A 19,759-nucleotide genomic window follows, 5' to 3' on the forward strand; every position below is an offset into this window, starting at 1 on the left:
CAAAAAAAAAAAAAAAAAAAATTAGTTCAGTTGAATCACTTTGAGATTCCCTGGAGAGCATGTTATTTCTTGGCTGGTATCAGTAGCACAACTCACAATCACAATTAATGTAAACTGTTAAATTAAGTACAAGCTGGTCATTAATAATGGCTTATATATTCAAATAACAAACTGCTTAATAAAGAGAAATCATAGTACAACAGAAGAGAATAGAATAATACATTCGATAGAATTTGAGTTTTTGTGGGACCATCTGCTAGAGAAAGCCATCAAAATGGCTAACAAAAGCTGTATTCCTAATTTCTAGGGAACAAGACATGAAGAGAAGGTTTGCTGAGGTTTCTGGGCTATCACTAAATGTTAAGCTCTGAAAAGTACTGTGTCTTCATGAACAAAGATGTTCCCCACATTTAGTTATGATCCCATATAGAAGTAACTGCAAGCCTGGGCACAGCAGTCTAACAGATGGGTGATTTGCATCTGGTACCTCTCTTCAAATAGACCATCACCCCATCTCCCTCTGGATTCCTGACATGAAGCAGGCAGCTGAGACTACCGATGCTGGTGGCAGCGGAGTTCCCCAAGACGCCTCGCACCTGAGACAGAAAACAGGCGTGCACAATAAATACAACCTAACTGATTTCCTATCCTAAAACACATTTTTCTTAGTCAGAAGCTCAGGGGGAGGAATTAGCACACACGGTTTATAACCACCACAGCTCCGAGTGCCCCAGTGTGGACATTTTTTATTCTATCAAACTGAGATCTTGACTCCGCAATGCCACATTACTGCGTTTAAAAGCAGCGAATAGGAAGACGTTACAGTGCTAAAGAGCACATGATGCAAACCCTGGACCAGAGCAAGGGACTGAGAAATGATCACTGTTTCAAGTGATCTGATTACCAATCTGGAGATTTGTAGTTTGGACTATCCAGATGAAGCCCCTCTTTTAATTAACCTGATTTCCAGACTGCGGGAGCTCAGCAAGTTTTAAGACCAAAAGTTCTGTGTAAAACACCGAGGCATTCACATGTCACTTTTGGGAACGTTTGGGTGTAGTTTCTTTACCAGCTTGCAGGAATTTATTACTGCCTTAGTGAAGAGCAACCTCCAAGGGGTCAGGTAACAGCCTGTATTCTGTGAATACCTTCTACTTATATTGAACCTACAGTACTTTGATAAGCACGTATTTTTAAATAGCATCATTTTTACCAATCCAGAGGCGGTGCAGTTAAAGTTGACTTCAGCAGCACTGTATAATTCACACAGAACTTCAGCACCAGCAGGAGTTACAGTGGCAAAACCACATGTGTCTTCCCTCTCACAGCCTGAAAAACAGAAAAGAAACCTTCGGTTTCCTAACATTTCATGTGCAAATTTTCTACTACAAATTCCACTGTTCACTGCCATTTACCTCGTTTTTCATACCTCCATCAGACTGCAAGCACATGAATTTCATCAGCCAGATGAACTTTAGTATTCAACTATTTCAATAGAGGGTCAAGTTTTTAAATTAATGCAAAAAGTTGTTTGGACATTCATCACCTGATGATACAAACATCTGAGTTAGTTCTAACCACCCACCCAAATATTTAATGTCTGCTGGATAATTTTGCCTGAGGCTGGCAGGGATGACTCTCATGAACCACTTTGCCAGCACATCACATCTGCCTGATACAGCAACCCCACGGTAAGCAGGTTGTGACAAATATCAGAGTGACAGGAAGGAGGGAAACTTCAAATTCTTCAGTTGTGCTGGCCACCTCTGCAGTAATCTCCTGGCCAGTGTAAGGGAGCAAGCAGCCAACCCCCTCCAGATTTAGGAGTGGCTGAAAATCCTTCTGCCCTTACACACACCACTAACTTGCTCCCACAGCTCTGCTCCTAGAACAGGAGGTGAAATTGTTTCCAAATGTCTTTAGTATAAAATCAACCAGCTTAGATCAAAACATCATCAGAAATGTAAGCTAAGCTGTCTGATTTTGTAGGGAAGCAGAAAGGAAAGGTTAACCCTTACCCTTCAGTGAGCACCCCAGCAGTAATATTTTGTAGTAGTGCTGCCATTTGACACTGGATGTAACTTATAATGAAAATATAGGCCGTGTGCACCAAATCAGATTGCTTGTCACGGGGGCATCTTTTCCTCCCTAAGTGCAGTCCCACAGTTCTCTCAGCTCAGCGTCTTGCTTTTGAAGGTCTCTGGTTCCAGAGGAAGGTACAAGAAACCTTATAGCATACAGCTAGGGGATGACCTGGTGCAGGAAAATCATTCCAGTAACACATATTCGATGGTTGGACTTGATGAACTTAGTGGTCTTTTCCAACCTTAAAGATTCTATGATCCTATATAAGGCTCCACCTATTCACTTCTTAGCATGAGAGATGACTGCTCCAGCTAGTCCACACTATGTGTCACACAAAGCCACTGACTTTGTCAGACTTCTGTGATGTCTGCCCTACAAACAGGGTGGTTTTATTTCGAAGGTAACCCCTCTGCCTCTCTTCACAAGTCTGAGCGTTAGGAGAGAGAAGGTGAGACTGATTCAAAGCACCCTGAAAGCAGTGCAGTCATTCCCCTTGGTTTTACATGACACTGAATCAGTATAAACCAGCAAACATGATGTATCCAGATGTAATAGAGTACATACACTGTGTGGGTATCTCTGCACTCCTTATAATATCCTTCTGACGTAAGCAAGGATGATTATTCCTCTTTTATGTGCCAATTAGGTAATATGGGAAGAGGTGAAAGCTTGGTTTTCACATGTCCTAAACACCTAATCCTTCTTCTGTCTGCACATCTGAAAAGTCTGATGAATGTTTCCTGGTCTGAACCTCAGCTTTCATCCATATTGCAAAGTATACCAACTGGCTTTAAAGTCAGATGACTTGTCTGAAGTGGTATGTAAAGTCAGAAGACTTCCTTCTGAAAGAAAGACCAATCTCTTCCCTGAACCAAGGTCACCAAAAGTTGTAAATATCTTGCAGTGAATTGGTGCTGAACTGCAAAGCACATAGTTCATCTAGGAACTTAATTGTAAGCTCATCATATAAAAAGATTACTTTTTTCCATTATGGTTAGTGTTGTCTCCACAGATTTTCTGAGAATTTTCCTCACCTGAAATGCACTGAAAAGCTGGACTTTGCAGGTCTCCCCCAAATGACTGAGACTGAAGAATTTGAGCTTCTGACTCATAAATCAGTCTGGAGGCAGGAACTCTCTCAAATTTTCTAAGCACTAAAAAAAAAACAAAAAACAAACCAACCAGGTACTATTATCAGTTTCCATGCTGCAGAGAGACAGAGACTTTAGAAAATAAAAATTCACGAGTTCTGTAGGGAACAAGGTTTGCTCATTAAATGATGTACCATCACCCCACAGACAATGCAGGAGACAGCTGGACCGAGGATATAATTTCTATTCTGCAAAAACAAAAAAAGTATCACAAGATCTTTTAAAAACAGACGGAAGTGGGCTGAGAGTTTATGTTCAAGTAAGACTTCTCTTCCTGCAGCAGACTGGCCATCTCCCATTACTTGTTCATGGCGCAGAACCAACTATTGAGTCAACGGGGGAACCGACTTTCTGCAAAACAGCCACTGAAACAAGAGCCAGCTCCAACAGAACTTGGCTAAAAAGGAAATCTAGGAGACCTATTTCTTGTGCATAGGAGCACACCACCACTGATCTCCACCGACTTGAGGCTCAGGAATCTATCCAAGACATGTCCCGCAGGCTCCTTGACTCCTTCATTCAACCTTTAACTCCAGACTGTCACGTTACTTACCAAAACTTTTTATCTACTTCCTCTGAATTGGACCCACTTCACCTGAGTGTAAGGAAGTGTGACGAGTAGCACTGTTCACAAACTGGGAAAAGCTCATGGGGTCTAGAGATGTTAAACCCAAAGGTCCCTCAATGGGATGAGGAATCCAAATTAAGCTCCAGAAGGTTTGTCGCTGGGTGCACCCTGAAGAAGATTATAGTCGAGTGAAGGGACACAGAGTGGCACCACCACTACCCTGCTCAGGTTGCTACTATCTGTATTACAAAGGGGTTTTGTACAGTGTGTCCACCAGTTGATATACTAATATCTTTCAGTGAGCACAGTATATTAAGGAGAAGAACATGGTGACTTAGCATCACCCCTGTGTTGACCAGACTTGTCCTCTACATGCCCCAAATGAACGCAAAACTCTGGCACGTTGCAGTCAATGCATGGCCTAGACCTACAAATGCAAAGCAGGAGCCCTGGTCTGACCTCAGCTCCTGGAAGAGCTTTTCTCTCCCCTGCACACACGGGCACAGAGTCCAGCAGGAGGGTCCCAGGCCCCTCTCCCTGAAACGTCTGGATAAACCACAAAATAAAAGTCAGGGATAAGTTCTTAAAACAGTCATTTGTACTCTTACAGCAAAACAGTCGGGACCAAATCAGAAGCAAATGTCCACTGTTGTCAGGGCTGAGTCAGCAGGTGCTTTTGATAAAACCATCATTTCTGCTCAGAAAAAATATGACGGCTAGCCAAACACTTAACACACACACACACACACAAATCCTTGCATTCCAGCTAGGCTGGGGAGAGGGATGAATAATGTGTAAACAGAGGTGGAAGTTTTTTCCCTTCCTAGAAACACAGGACACCAAAATATAAGTATTAATTTAATTCTGCACTAAACTGAATTCCTTCTACATCTGCAATTTGCAGTGATGGCTGGTTAAAAACAGAATTCAGGTATTTTCATAAAACTAAAAAGAAGCAGCATTTTTATGTTGTTTGCTGTCCTCATTTCTAATGCAAAATTCAAAATAAAAAATGACATTTTAAAATATTTTTCTTTACTTCTGTGTGTGTTTTTTGTTTGGTTGTTGGTTTGTTTTTTTTTTTTTTTTCTAATCCTGGCTTCATCCCACCCCTCCATTTTCTCTGCAATAACATGGGAGAAAATATAGAAGAGATAGAAAATGTAATGAAACATTAAACTGAAAACATTGCAAAACTAATAGAAAAATTGGGGGTTTAATTCTTGAATTTTGTTTTTTAATATAAAGAAAGGGAAAAAATTGCATTCGCAAAGCGACTCTGTCAAAGAAAAAAGTACAATGAAAAATATTGTACCAGCTCACATTTTCATGAACTTGCTAGTTCACATTTTCACATTGCCCTCTTCTCAACAGAAATATAACTATTAAAGCGTTTTACAGGCTCAGTGCGTAGCAGAAATTCTCCTTCATCTCATCTTACTAGAGAGTAAAGCTCTAGCTCCCATCCCTTTTACTGCAATAAACGTTAAGCGTGGCTTAAAATATAACAAGAGAGAGAACAATAAGAACGAGCATGGATTGTTACAGCTTATTATTATGCATTCATACAAGGAAATTCTTCCTCCCACTGAAGACTCAAAAACCGAAGAACATTTGGATTATTTATTGACCTTGCCCAATCGCAAGCCTCATGTCAAAGCAAGATCAGTCTTCAGACCCTGCTGTCTTGCTGCATGCTGAACTCAGTTAAGGGAAGTAGAAGGGGTAGGAGGAAAAGTAAAAATAGAGATAATCAGTTTTACTTTTATATAATGCTTTCTGGAAATGCAGATTGATATTTAAAAGAAAAAAAATTAAATTATTTAAAAAAACCCCAAAAAACAACAAACAAACAAAAACCCACCAAAAACAAAACAAAAAAAACAACCCACCAAAAAACCCCCAGAAGAACAGCCAGACTTCTTGGGCGTTCCTTTTTGTTGGTTTTTTAAACCCTAAATTGTCAACACTTATAAATATTTATTTATAGTGAACTCTTCTAGCATGATCCACAAAAATACATACAGATATCTACAACCGCTCCGTCCTGGACAGTGTCAGTAATACTTTTGCAGGAGGGCTCAAGGTAAGTCAGTCACAGGAGAATTAAGCTGCTGTGAGGTCTCTGCCCAGAGAAACACCCCAGTTACCCCACGACTGAGAGCAACAGAGGCTAACACCTCGTGTTCATAACTCAGTCAGTCTCTGAATATGCTCAGAGGAAAAAACCCAGCTATTTTAACTGAAGATAGTTTTGCAACCTCTTCACAACCAAGGGCTTTCACTTCACACTCCTTCCACTGATCACACTTGTCATAAGGTATTGCTTAATTCAGAGCACACCATGACATCAGTTTCTAAACTGAATGTTCCATTAAATTCGATACCAATCATATGATGAATAATAAAAACTTATGGAAAATTATTTTGGGGCAAGGCAAAAGCTTTGGGGCTGAGAAGCATAATTAGACCTTACTGCAGGCAGTTTGAAGACTGTTTGATGGATGACTTTTTTTTCAAACTATTCATCCTTGAGAACTGGCATTTCACAACTGTGTTTAAGCAGAAATAAGTTCCCCCAGCTTGCAGGGATATGTTTACCAAGTCAGATACCATACAGCTGGAGCCCAGAGGGTGACGTTATGCCACAGCTGTGAGGTCATTGCCAAACACAGTCTATTTCACATGAACACACCGATGAGTGATAATTTTATAAAGAAATTCATCATTCTGCTTCTTTCCCATTAGCCCTCTCGTTATTCTTTCAGGTTTCCAAGCAGAGAGCAGGAGATCAACATACATCAAAAGTTGTCAGCCATCTGAGAGTGCAAGAAACCTGCTTCTCTCTCTTCCCTTACAGGAAATGACTTCTCCAAAGTAGTAAAAAAATTAAGGAGGAATGTGGCTTAAGGCAGAGGCCACAACTATGGGAAAGTGAATCCCCATAAGCTGTGATGAGTCTCTTCAGAAAGACTTTTCACTTATGTGGGGTCAAAACATATCTAAAATCTTCTGACACTTACCTAGGCACTGGTAGTCTGTAAGGAGATCATCTGTTTCAGTCCAGTCCAGTGCTGCTCCAAAGCTATCGACACAGAAGGATTTATTACTGTCAGGGTCTTGCTGGGAAGGTCTATACTGGCCATCTTCATCACACTGCAGACCCTGCTCATCGCTTTGACAGTACGTGATACCTATTACAATTAAACAAGAAAAGAAAAGAAGGTGCTTTGATAATGCTGTCATTGGGTTTCACAGAATGATTCTGGTTAGAAGGGACCTTTGGAAGTCATTTTGTCCAACACCCCTGGTCAAGCAGGGCCACCTCGAGCCAGTTGCCCAGGACCACACCCAGATGGCTTTTGAACATCTCCAAGGTTGGAGACTCCACAATCTCCCTGGGCAACCTGTGCCAGTGCTCAGCCACCCTCACAGTAAAAAAGTGTTCCCTGATATTCAGAGGGAACCTCCTGTGTTTCGGTGTGTGCCCATTGCCTCTGGTCCTGTCAATGCAGTAGGACAATGTTTCAATGCTGTAGGACAAAAGTGCTCTAAGTACAGCAGAGACTTCACTGAAAAGTAATCTGTAATTTGCATTGTGTTTCATGCTCTAAAACATGGTAGTCTCACTGCTTTGTTGTTACTGCAATTCATATTCCAAACATTTTTAGGATTCTCTGCCACAAATCAGATCCCACTTATGCCAAGTACTGTAAAGCAAAGAAGTACAGAGGAGGAACTGTATTTTCCTATGGGTTTGTTCAGTGCCTGCTGCAATGGTTCCATGAAATGTCATGAACCACGGCACAAGAGCCGTCACATCAATTTGTTATTTGTTGCCCTCCCCCCTCTTATTTTAAATTCTTCCTTTCAGTAGGCAAGAAAAGGTCCTTGCACTCTATTCTTAAAGAACGAAGAGATTTGATTTTAATTACCAGCATTTTACCCAACTACTTAACAATTTTACTGATTTAAAAATCCTTAGAAACCAGGTATCTGGGCTCCACAGAGAAAGAAACCTGGAAATTTGACCGCCATCAAAGGCAGCAGCAGAGAATCCCAGGTGGACTAAGCCTGACAGGTTAACCACCTTGATGTCCTCCTCCTGAGATGCTACTGAAGCAAACAAGGCTTATCTATGTGCGAAGAAACCACCAGAGTTTAGTCTGACATATCAAGATGTAGCAACATCAGCATTGTTTGAATTCAATGCACCCAGCCAGGAGCTAAAGTAGTTTACGAAATGCTTGTCATGCCTCTGGGAGCGAAACAAGGTAAGCAGCATAGAGAACACTTCAGCCCTCCCGCTTTCCTGCGCTGTGTTTGTGAGTCCACACTTTCCTTTTTTTATCTGGCAGTTAATTCAGCAAGCTCATCAGACTTTATAAGGAGACAGCAGGAAAGGGAAAGGGAAAGAGAAAGGGAAAGGGAGATAAATGTGTACAACATGGCCCTTTGTAAAGGGCTGACACTCGGACAAGGTGGAAACCAGGTAGAGAGTAAGTTTAGTTGCAGGCACTTGAGATAAAGAAAACTGCAAGTGCAGTAAAAAAAAAAACCCTAAGGACTGTTCCTTTTAAGCACAGGAGTCCAATACCTACACCAGGAACACATATGGAAATGAAGAATGACAACTTTAGCCAAAAGATAATTGATGTCAGGGTGCATTACAATAAACCTGTGGTGTTTTTTTTATATCCCACCTAAGAGATTAAACAGGTTGAAACAGAACAAAGCAGTTGCTATACCCACCAATACTCCCAAGAACCCCATTCTTACTACTCACTTTTATTTTTATCCATGAGCTAATGCTGCAGACAAAGCTGAATTTGTACTTAAGTGATTTTCTTTATGGAACTGCATGCAAAAATAAGTCATTTAAACTGAATACACCAACTTTAGGGAACATACCGATAACTGTTTTTTGAGAAGTATTTGCATTTGCAGGGGAAAGCGCTGCACAAAGACAAGCCTACTTTAGTATTCATGAAAGTGACAATAAGTGAAGTATGTAAAATGTTTCTCACTGATGCTGAGTACCCAGATATCATTCCTGAGGTCAATGAACACGTCTCAGGGAACCACAACATCCTGGATGAGACTGAGCACTTGTTTCTCACACATTTTTTGTGAAAACACCAGACAGCATTGTCTGTCTTTGTAAAATGTCTTTGAATGTATGCAGACGAGATCATACCCACCCAAAAAAACCCAGAGGGAGGATCTTTTTTTTTTTCTTTTTTAAACTTAGAGATGGAAAAAAAAAAATCCATTCATCGTTTGAAGCTAGAATACAAAGGGTAAGGGAAGAAATGAGTTCAACTTACAGTGATCGGCGCTGAATGCCCCATAGGAGTTGGTAGTTTTGCCCACAGGACACTTGATACAAGAGGAGCGTCCTGTCTGATGCTGATAGTAGCCAAAAGGGCAGGGAATGCATTCCTCATTCTGGAAATGACTGCCTGGAGGACAAACAACTGCAAAGAGAACAACCACCTTATTAGTCTTATGGAATCCAACCAGTTCAGGAATTAGCATACATATGTGTAGGTACAGAATCATAGAATGGTTTGGGTTGGAAGGCACCTTAAAGATCATCTAGTTCCAACCCCCCTGCCATGGGCAGGGACACCCTCCACTGGACCAGGTTGCCCAAAGCCCCATCCAACCTGGTCTTAAACACTTCCAGGGATGGGGCATCCACAACCTCTCTGGGCAACCTGTTCCAGTGCCTCATCATCCTCATAGAGAAGAATTTCTTCCTAATATCTAATTTAAATCTACCCTCCTTCGGCTTAAGGCCATTTCCCTTTGTCCTATCACTACGTACCCTTGTATATTTATGTATGTATACATATATACATGTACATATACATATAAATATATATATCACACTGGTAGGCTTGCCATAAGCTTCAAGCTCTCAATATACATATTTCTAAGTGGGATAATACAAGTAAACACTCCCTAAATCTTCATTAATCTCACCAATGGCTGGAATATAGACCATCATCATCTTTTCTCAGATTGTACTAAAAATGTTCTTGAGTTAGTGCACATCAAGCTCTTTGGAAATGCCAAGTCCAGGCCTGATTTCCATTTGTCAAATCCATTTGTAATAAGATAATGCACTTTGTGGATAGGTTGTGAAAGAAAACAAAGAAGTGCAAGCTACAAACAGAGTAACTTCTACAAACACTACAGACAGAAACAGGAAGACTCCTGGGAGTAGGAACTCCAAAAACATCATCCAGAAACCCACCATATGGTAACCCTTTCATTCAGAATTCCTGGTAATGAAATTTTTGGTAAGCACTTCCAAACTAAACAGAAATGGCTGGATTGAAAGTCACTAGTTGTGCATATGACAACCCAAATACCAACCAAAAAAAAAAATATTCTTAGTCTGTATATATATAATTTTCAGAACAAACAAGGAGTAATATTTCCAGCTGACCTGTTGCATATTGCAAATAAAATTCTTTGTCTTCTGGGAGGTCATGAAATACTGTCTTTCCCTTCCAGATTATTTGAATGAACATTAAAGCAGAAGACTTGCAGACACATTTGCAGGACAATACCTTTACTTGTTATTTCACAGCTGCTTTCCAGATGTAGAGTTCCTTCAAAACACTATCAAATGTATATTTTGGGACTTTGACAATGTGCAAATCTTCATTTCTGTTTTTGCCCTATGTCTTGACAGCAGTTTAAGCTTTTATGAGAGAGAAGCAGTAATGGAAAATTGGCCATCCCCACTACAACTCATGATGAATTGCTGTTCTGGCCAACACACTGGAATGTAAATTAATTTAACTTATAGGAGCATCTAAATTAGAATAGACTAAAAAGACATATAGTCTAAAAATGATCATATCTTCCTTCATCTGTTCTAAATGACCCAATGGGAAAGTCTAGGATGACACAACTCTGAGACTGAAATTTTCCTCCCAAGTACATATCAATGCAATTGCTCTAGGTATAACACATATCTAAAATCAATTACAGAACAAAAAAAATCCTGGATCAGACATAATTCTCCTTTTTCATGCATATTATTTAATACACAAGAGTGTCTGATAGATTTTAAAGACATTTTCCAACACATGCAGAAAGGATCATACCCTTGGCAAATGAACAATAGTAGAAATTGAAATGAGTAATCCATGCCTAAATTGAAGACAAAATGCAAAGGATGAGGGAGACTAATTAAGCAATTAAAGTTTAAAAAGGAACAAATTAAGCTTTTCAAAGCATCTTCCTTTTTTGTAGTTACAGTCACGATGCGGAAGTAACGTCTGTGTCTCCAACCACGTTTTAAGCAAATAAAATTGCCTTTTGCCTCACACGTTAGATTTAAAAAAGGGCACAAAGAACAGCAAAAAATGTTGGTGCAGTTATATGTTTTCTAGACTCTATAACTCTTGAAGGCACGTGTCATTTCAGCTATAGGTTACACTCGACACAATCACATAGAGGTTAAGTTTGAGTCTAGAAGTCAGACAAACCATCGTATTGTACTTCTTTCAAGCTTTAACATTCATACGTTTTAACAATGTAGGAAGCTAGACAACAGCCTTGAGCCAAAATCTCAGAGCTAAGCATCAGCACTGGGCCCAAAATTTGTATCCCTAGAATAGGAAACAATAAATAAAATAATAAAATAAAATTTAAATTTAAACACTCAGATTGAATCCCTTCCTCCTGCACATCAGATTTGTAACCTGGCCTCACTTCTAACCAGACTCGGGCTTCTGTGTACCAGGGGAACAACGTGCTGTGTAGCAATTTCCAGGCTAAAGAACAACTCACTGAGGAAACACAACGCAGCTCTGCACAGGGGTTCACAGGAGCCTCCTTTTACTGAAGGCCAGCTCTCACTACACTAAACATGCTTAAAGACTTCTAACAACTGATCATTACTCAATGCTTGCACTTCTCTTTCCTCCCTCCAGGGATAGTAGAAAACTTTGGGATATCAGATCCCTGATCCAGATTATTACAAATGACATTTGGAGCTGCCAGCTCAGCTATAAATCTAGCAATTTGATTTGGGTTACGCTCTGCTCAAAGCAACTCTGACAGAATTGCTTTATATAAAAACATATAATAAAACATATATCTCACAAACAGTCTTCAGGCTTTCTCCTGAAATAAATGGGGGGAGAGGGGTTGAGTTCATAAAGCTACCTTCTGGACAGTTTCCAACTCTCTTTTTGACTCTCACCATAGCAAAGAAAGTGGGTTTTGTCCCTTTAAAATTTAGCTAAAATAAAACTGTTACCTCAGACCCTTAAGGAATTATATTCATAAATACCTGTGGGGTAAAGTAACTCAGTATAAGACTGAGACAAAGAAAAAATGTCACAGAAGAAAACGTAACACATGATAAATGTTACTGTCCTGGTTTCAGCTGAGATAGAATTAATTCTCTTTCTAGTAGCTGGTATAGTGCTGTGTTTTGGATTTAGCATGAGAACAATGTTGATAACACACTGATGGTTTAGTTGTTGCTGGGTAGCTGTAGTGTCTACACTAAGTGAAGGACTTTTCAGGTTCTCACACCCTGCCAGGTGCACAAGGAGCTGGGAGAGCAGAGCCAGGACAGCTGACCCGGGCTGGCCCAAGGGATATTCCCTGCCATGGAACACCATGCTCCGGGTATAACTGGGGAGCTAGCCAGGAGGTGGGATCGCTGCTCAGAAACAGACTGGGCATCAGGTTGGTTTTTTTTACTTTTGCATGTGGTTAGCAATTGCATTTGTGCATCTGTTGCTTTATTATCGTTACTGTTATTATACTCTTCATTTGTTATCCTATTAAATTGTCTTTATCTCAACCCATGAGGTTTTTTTCCATTCTCCTCTCCATCCCCTTGGTGGGGTGGGGTGTGTGAACGAGCAGCTGTGTGGTGCTTAGTTAATGGTTGTGGTTAAACTATGACAGTTACCCATTTTACAGGCAGAAAAACATGAAACAAAGCTACAATAGATGCAAACCTAAAGAAACAGATGACTGTAAGGAAAATACATGAGAGATGAAGAGGTAGGTTCACGCAAGCTGCATGTTCCTCAGTGAAAAATGTTAGGTTTATTAAGAACACCAGAAAGCTGCTGCTACTAAGAGCTGTTAATGCTTCCTGAAGCAATAGGAAATGTCACAGTGAAATAAAAACAAATCAGTAAGATCAGGATCTGAAAAGACAATTTGTATTTCAACAACAAGGTGGAACAGGAAAGGGAAAAGAATGAAGAAAGAATCCCTATCACCCTCACAGAACTTTGATTTCTGTAATCACAGGCGATAACTACTTATTACTAATCCCTATTACTAGTAGAGGAACAGACCCAGAAGGATAAATGACCAGAATATACCCATAATGCAAAGTAAAACTAAATATATATCTATCTTAGAGGAATCAGAAATTGAATTCCTAAATCTCCTGTTTAGAATAAAATAGACAGTCCTACTACATAAACCAGTGTCCAGCAGTGTGTCTGCCATGACATCTTAGAATATAAAATCTCTGCAAAAAGCTGGAGCAGACACTATCTGCTCTCCATATCTCTATGATAAGTCTGTTTGGCTGAGTGCCTTTTTCTACAGCTAGCTGGTTCAAATATGTATGGACTAACTTACAAAGCAAATTAATTCACTGCTTCCTCAAGGCCTTTATCCCTGGTAGGAAATATTTGGCAGAAAGATGCAATTCTTTGTAAGTTCTTCTGGTTTAAGTGATGGACTCTACTTAATAACTAATGATACATTTAATCAGTCCATGAGTACATCTTGTTAAGTAACTGCAAGTTGTTACAGAGTCCGGATGCTCAGTAGGAATTAATCTTTTTTCTGCATGGTGTATTTAAATAACCAAAATCTGAAGTGTTTCAGACTATGGAGATGAACTGACACTGCAGTCAACTTACCCTTAAAGATCCAAGCTGGAAACTGCAGCAGCTCAAAATTGATTCATCTCTTGATTACTTTGAAGCCTTTCACCAGGCATTAGAAATCTCTCCTAACCTAAAGAGTAACACCATACCAAGCAGGGAGCTAAGCTGTTTTCATGTATTTTGATTCATTCTTAGGGTTTCTAACTTAAGCTCCACAGTGTTGAAGTTTTCCCATCTGAAAATATTCCCCATTTTGGAAAACTTATCCAGTACTCACTACTGTTGATCTTATACTTTGAAGTGGTACATCCCTCCTCTGTTTCCCCCCTTCCCCCCCCCCAAAAAAAAAAAAAAAAGATAGATTTAGTGAATACATCCCAAACTGACATAAGACAGACATGGACTCACTGAGGCTAAGTGGGCCAAGGAGAACAACGGGGGTTGCGCTGTAGGAGGGCTGATATTGATAGAAACAAGAGTGGGACTGTTCAGGCAAAGGCTCTTTGGCAGCGTGACCTGGCACACAGGAGCGCGAGGCGCAGCCATGGGGACCCGTTGAAAAGGTAGGTTTGGCAGCCCTAAGCAGGATGTTGACAGAAAGGCAGTCCTTCCAGGGAAGCAGACTAAACAGAAGGAAAGAAGATGAAAAGAGGGCAGAAGTGTAATCAGGTCTGGGTGTTGGCCAACACCAAGAAAGCTTCCATGTGAGATGGCTGGACTTGGCCCAGAAATTCACAATTTCAGGACTTTTGCCTTTTCTGTGTCTAGGTTTCTATTCTGGTTAATGTATCATCATTTGAAGCTCTGTATCCATTATCATTGTGAAATCTTCTTATTAAGGATCATGTACATTACAGAAAGACCTTCTAATACCAAACAGATCTAAAAAAATCCCCCAAAATGTTTGCAAAATCTTCTACACTATGGCAGTGCCATGATGCCTATTTCCAAATCATTGGTTCAACACAACACCGAAAAGTAAGGAAAGCACTAATTCCCATCTCTCCTCAGATCTGTCATTCATGTTGGTGCTTCACGCCTTTCACATATTAACCATAAACACAAGTTCACTGATGATTTTCTAACTTTAGCTTGATACCAATTCCTAACAGCATCAAAGAAGGGAAAGCTAAACTGAGGCATACCACATCCTTGTGAATTTGGGACTGCTTTCCCAAGGGATGAAGTTGTTCGAAATCCGCTGCTACATCCCAGCTGCACACTCGGAGACAGATCAAACTCTTCATCCCAGGGAAAATCAACAAAAGAATCTCCTAGGAATTGCTTGGAGTCCAAATGCAGCAGAAAACCACCATCCTTGATCTCTTTTATAAATGCTCCAATCAGATTTTTTCCAACAATTGCATTTTCTAAATGAGGAAAAAAATACAACAAAATATCATGAAAGAGATTTCCTATATGGGAATGGATGGCCACACAGAAACTGAGGAACTTTAAGTTAAAAACATAGGCAGATACAGACATACAAGCATGTTAGCAAACAGCAGACAAGCATGAATCTATACAGTGTCTATCAGATTAAAGTTCTAATCTCAATATATGTAGAGGATGCTAAATAAACAGGAAAAAAACCCAAAACACCACCAACAAAAAAAAAAACCCAAAGGCATATTCAAAAACTAAAGCAGAGAACAAAAATTGATTTCTTAGTTACAAAAATTCAGCAGATGAAAACCAGGTTTATCTGACATTCAGATTTAATTTATTCCTGTTTTTTTCAATGAGTATCATTTGCTTCTTTTCCAGCATTTTTTGGTTTGTTTTTGAAGGCCAGCATCTGTAACAATATGATAATCACCTTCCATTGCACTACTGAAATTCAACATATCCACCTCTGCAACAGACATGGTCTTCCCAATTGCTGAATCTGGCGTTTAAAGCTGGAAAACTGTGTGTACCTTTCCTACTCTCTGTATTAGCTGTGCGCACAGCTTCCCTTCTGATGACTTGTGCAAGGACGATTTCCAGTGCTCGATCAAGAGCAAATTCCCCAGTTTGGTTGGACCAGAAGTACTGAAGAACAGCATTGCCAGCGGATTTTGTTTGCTGTCACATTCTCTTTATCCCTGAAGGCTTTATGGCATTGAATGAAATGTTGGTGTGGTTTACTGCTTCAAATTTGCAAGACAAGGGTCTCCTGCAGCTACAGGTGATGGGCAGCCCAGTAACCCAGCAAATGGGAAGTTCTACGTGGTATATACTTTAAGTTTTGTGGGTACACCAACGACCTTGGACACTGAATTTTCACAGGGAGGATGTTATATACACAGAGAGCGTGAGGAATGTTACAGGTCACACGCTGTACAGAGATTATTATTCTGTGAAGTGTCCAAGGCATATAGCTGAGGGTGCTACTGCCTTCTCACACGGTGAGTTTCCTAACATTGCACTGTATCCCAGGGGTGGCTTCTCAGTCGTGCGGGAAGAAAATTTCACAGTCAGGCACAGAGTCCGGCGACGCAGTGCTGCCCTCCTGCCGTGCTGAACGGACCACAGGCGTACGATGCTTTTTCTGAAAGATCATCCTAGGCCTTTAACACTGAAAGAGTAGGTGCCCTTTCTTCCCAAATGTTGGTCCATAGCCGATTGCTGTCATGTAGATGTTGTTTCCCCCTTGCAGAGGAGGGACATGAAGTTGTTACAATTATGGGCTAAAGCAAATGGACCTCATGTTAAAGCTGGCAGTTGTGTCCTCATATTCTCAATGCTCCGCTTCCTCCAGATTTGAGCAACCTATCCTACTGCACTGACACATACTAATATCAACAAAATAGCACTTAGTTTTGTTCAACCCCAGGCCAAAAATGATACTTGGAAGGAAGTAATTGGAGATCACCACATAAACAACAACACTTTGCAAATGTTCTGCCAGAAATTGTCTCATAATTGAAAGCAGGAATAAGCAGATTAGCCTTTTATTCAAGCAAATATCCTTCCAAATTGTCTAGTGACTAGCTGTAGCAGAATTAAAAATATCCTTGAATTGACAGCTGGAAGGAATTCACGTGTAGAAAAGAAGCAGTCAAACCAGTAACAACCCATGAATTTCCTTTAGTCTAAAATGGTTCCCTGTGCTGAAAAGTTCTTATCGCTATCATTAAATATGACCATCCTATGACCACATTATGTATCCATGCTTATGCAGTATCCTTTACATTCAGAGTATATAAGCAAGTGTTTAACTGTGGTATACATCTTCACGCATTGCAAATAGGTACATCCTGTAACACCTCAACAGAGGATAACTCAGTGCCTGACAGACATGTCAGCCACAGGCTTGCTGTAACATCTTACACAGGCTGCCTTGGTCCAGCCCTGCCAGCAAGGCTGGCCAGCTTGGGACCACGCTTCCCTGCTGACATGGGACATGGTTTCTGGCCCAAGATGAGCTTCCCGGGACCTTGAGCATGCTCTAAAGCATGGCAGATACAATGCGCTTCCTGGTTTTGCTCCCATGTTGCTGCACAATTTTGGCAATTTAAGCTACTACACATCTCACACTTTGTTAGATTTACTGGAAGTTCTTACTAAGCATTTCTCCAGGGCTTGGTATACCTTTAGAGACTTGGATTCTAGGGCAACAATATCTTTTTTTCACATACAGAAATAACCTGCAAATAGTTACATCTTGTGTAGTGCAGTGGGAAGAAGTCTGATTTAGGGTTTGCTCCTGTTGAATGAAACTATAATTTCAACATGAACAGGATCATATCATTACTTAGAGTTTATATTGGCCAATGAAAAAGTGAGAGAAAAGAGAAATAAAAATATTACTATTATTTTTTTTCCTGTAAGGAATATACAGAGCACAAAGGCACAGCTTAAAATATCAGTTGTATAGAGTAGGGATTTATTTTCTCCAGTCTCACTGATTGGAACTGTTTACTGTACGTTCATCCACCAAAAGCTCATTTTTATAATCATTAGTATTTTTGCCTGTTGAACAGAAAAGAGAGAAGTTGCTGCAAACGTTCCTCACTATTTTAGAGCTGAGGCCTAAGCTACAAAACCAAATGGCATAAGATCCTCCAGGAAGGGATCTGCACAGCCTCGGATTTTAGTACAGGAAAATATCTGCAAGAAAAAAAAAAAGTAATGAAGCATTCATGAGTGATTTAGGTTTGAGGCTCTCCATTGGGAACATATGCATGCTGCGCTTCTGTTTAGCAGGTTTTTTCTCAGTTACTTCACAGGAGAAAACAAAAAGCAAGACTTCTCATTTACCTGTAAAGAAGCCAGGAAAAGAACAAAGCTATTTCAGTAATGTAGACTTTCAAATCAGAGAACCAGTTTGCTCACTGTGTGTAAATAGCCTAGAGAACACCTCAAACAGAAAGACCCAAAGCTGCCCTAGAAAGTAGAGAGCAGGTTCCCAGTTGTCTGATCTCCCCAGACTAGGCTCATACTGCCTCTCCTGAAACCATAGTCATTCCCTGAAAAGCAATTTTAGTACTATGGGGAAATTATAGTGTGGAGAGGGTAAAAAATGTAATGCCCTCAAAGACTTTCAAAAATAAAGTTTAATATAAAACCATACACATTTATACTTTGATCCACCTTCTGCAAACTGCTTGAATATTCATGTTTCCCTTATAATCTGGAGCAATGGAATGGATGTAAACACAAACAGACTGCAAACCAGGAACCACACGACCGCTGCAGCCACCTTCTGTGTCCTGAAGGCTTTCGAACTCGGTTCTGATCAGGCAAACACTGCTGTAGGTCACATTTCTCCAAGTCCCAAAGTTAGAGGGAAGGACACGTGCAGGCAGAATTATTTAGTTCTGGGAGTGCCATTGCGAGGCAGTAAAACTGGAGAAAAGCTGGCACAGAGGGCATTTGTACTTAGAATATGTCTTTACACCTTTTTTTTTAAAGGGAACACTGACTTCTTTGAAAGAAGTTCCTTACACCATCCCTAACTCATTTGGAAACCACAGCAAAGATCTGCCAGTCTGTGATCTCTGTGTAACTCCTTTAGGACTTCCGTGGTAAGGATCATTCTTTTGTGTCAAATATATAATAATATATAATATTAGAAATAGAAAAAGATAAGGAGAAAAAAAAAAGAAAGAAATGGAAAAAAAAAATCCTTGGGAGAAATCAGTTATATTTTTAGCAATGTGTGAATAGTGTTTCTCTGAGTCCAACCCAATAAGGAACACAATCTTTTCCACCGCTGCCCAATGGAAATTAACATCTGGGACAGCTGAGCTCATGCCCGATAAAGTAATTTCCAATCTCAGTTAAAGAAGCTGGGAGAGGCAGTCCTATCTGAAAGAAACATTCAATTATAGCTCCTTTCCACCGTGCAGCCACAGCCTGAAAAGATAAATATATCACCACCAAAAGCTCAAAAACACAACTCCAGCATTATAAAGACTCTTTCTGTGAGCATTTATACTACATTGTTAGTGCCTCCTAAGAGCACAGGGAAGCAAAACAATTAAAAGCAAAGTAGGCTTAATTCACAGAAACCTCAGAGGAAAAAAAAATTACCAATATCATGTAAGTCAGGGAGAGAAGCTGCTGGGATGTTTTCCAGCTGAGTCCTCCACGTGACATTCACCCCCAGGCGGTCCATGCTCAGGCATTCGACATAGACAGTGGAATCATCACAGACAGAAACCGAGCTGGTATTTCCAAATGCATTTACCTCGAATTCAAAATTAAATGAAACCACAGTTAGTGAACCTGAGAATCTTCTAATTCTTGTCTTTCCCTATTCAGTTGCATTATGTTATGCTCGAAGGCAACATTTTCAAAAGAGCCTGTAAACACAGAAGTAAAAGTAGGAAGAGATAATTTTAGCAGGTCATTTACTCACTGTAAGAATAGTCAAATAGTTCTCTTCTATTAAAATATATTTTTAATAAATATTGGACTGATGTAATATGACTTCTGTGCCTACAGTTAAGCTAATCTGCTGACTTGGGGTCAGTGAGACTAAATATCCTATTTTCCCAGCTATCCATATGTGGGTGCTGCCAATCTTGACAGATTTCAGGGCATTTTCTGCTCTTCCACCTCTCTCAAACAGG

At 40.2% G+C, this 19,759-nt stretch overlaps 1 protein-coding gene across 1 annotated transcript in view; it reads right to left on the bottom strand.

The window, feature by feature from the left end:
- The window catches only part of TG (thyroglobulin), a 160,268-nt gene that overhangs the window by 110,406 nt on the left and 30,103 nt on the right, over positions 1-19,759 (bottom strand). The window contains exons 19-25 of the mRNA XM_054815965.1: positions 19,218-19,374; positions 14,843-15,067; positions 9,132-9,281; positions 6,828-6,998; positions 3,120-3,239; positions 1,214-1,329; positions 488-596 (exon numbers count right to left, since the gene is read on the bottom strand). Of these exons, the coding sequence (XP_054671940.1) occupies positions 488-596; positions 1,214-1,329; positions 3,120-3,239; positions 6,828-6,998; positions 9,132-9,281; positions 14,843-15,067; positions 19,218-19,374 (1,048 nt within the window). The remainder of the gene's footprint in view (positions 1-487; positions 597-1,213; positions 1,330-3,119; positions 3,240-6,827; positions 6,999-9,131; positions 9,282-14,842; positions 15,068-19,217; positions 19,375-19,759) is intronic.

The sequence above is a fragment of the Grus americana genome, chromosome 2, assembly GCF_028858705.1.
Source record: "Grus americana isolate bGruAme1 chromosome 2, bGruAme1.mat, whole genome shotgun sequence".
NCBI lineage: Eukaryota > Metazoa > Chordata > Aves > Gruiformes > Gruidae > Grus > Grus americana.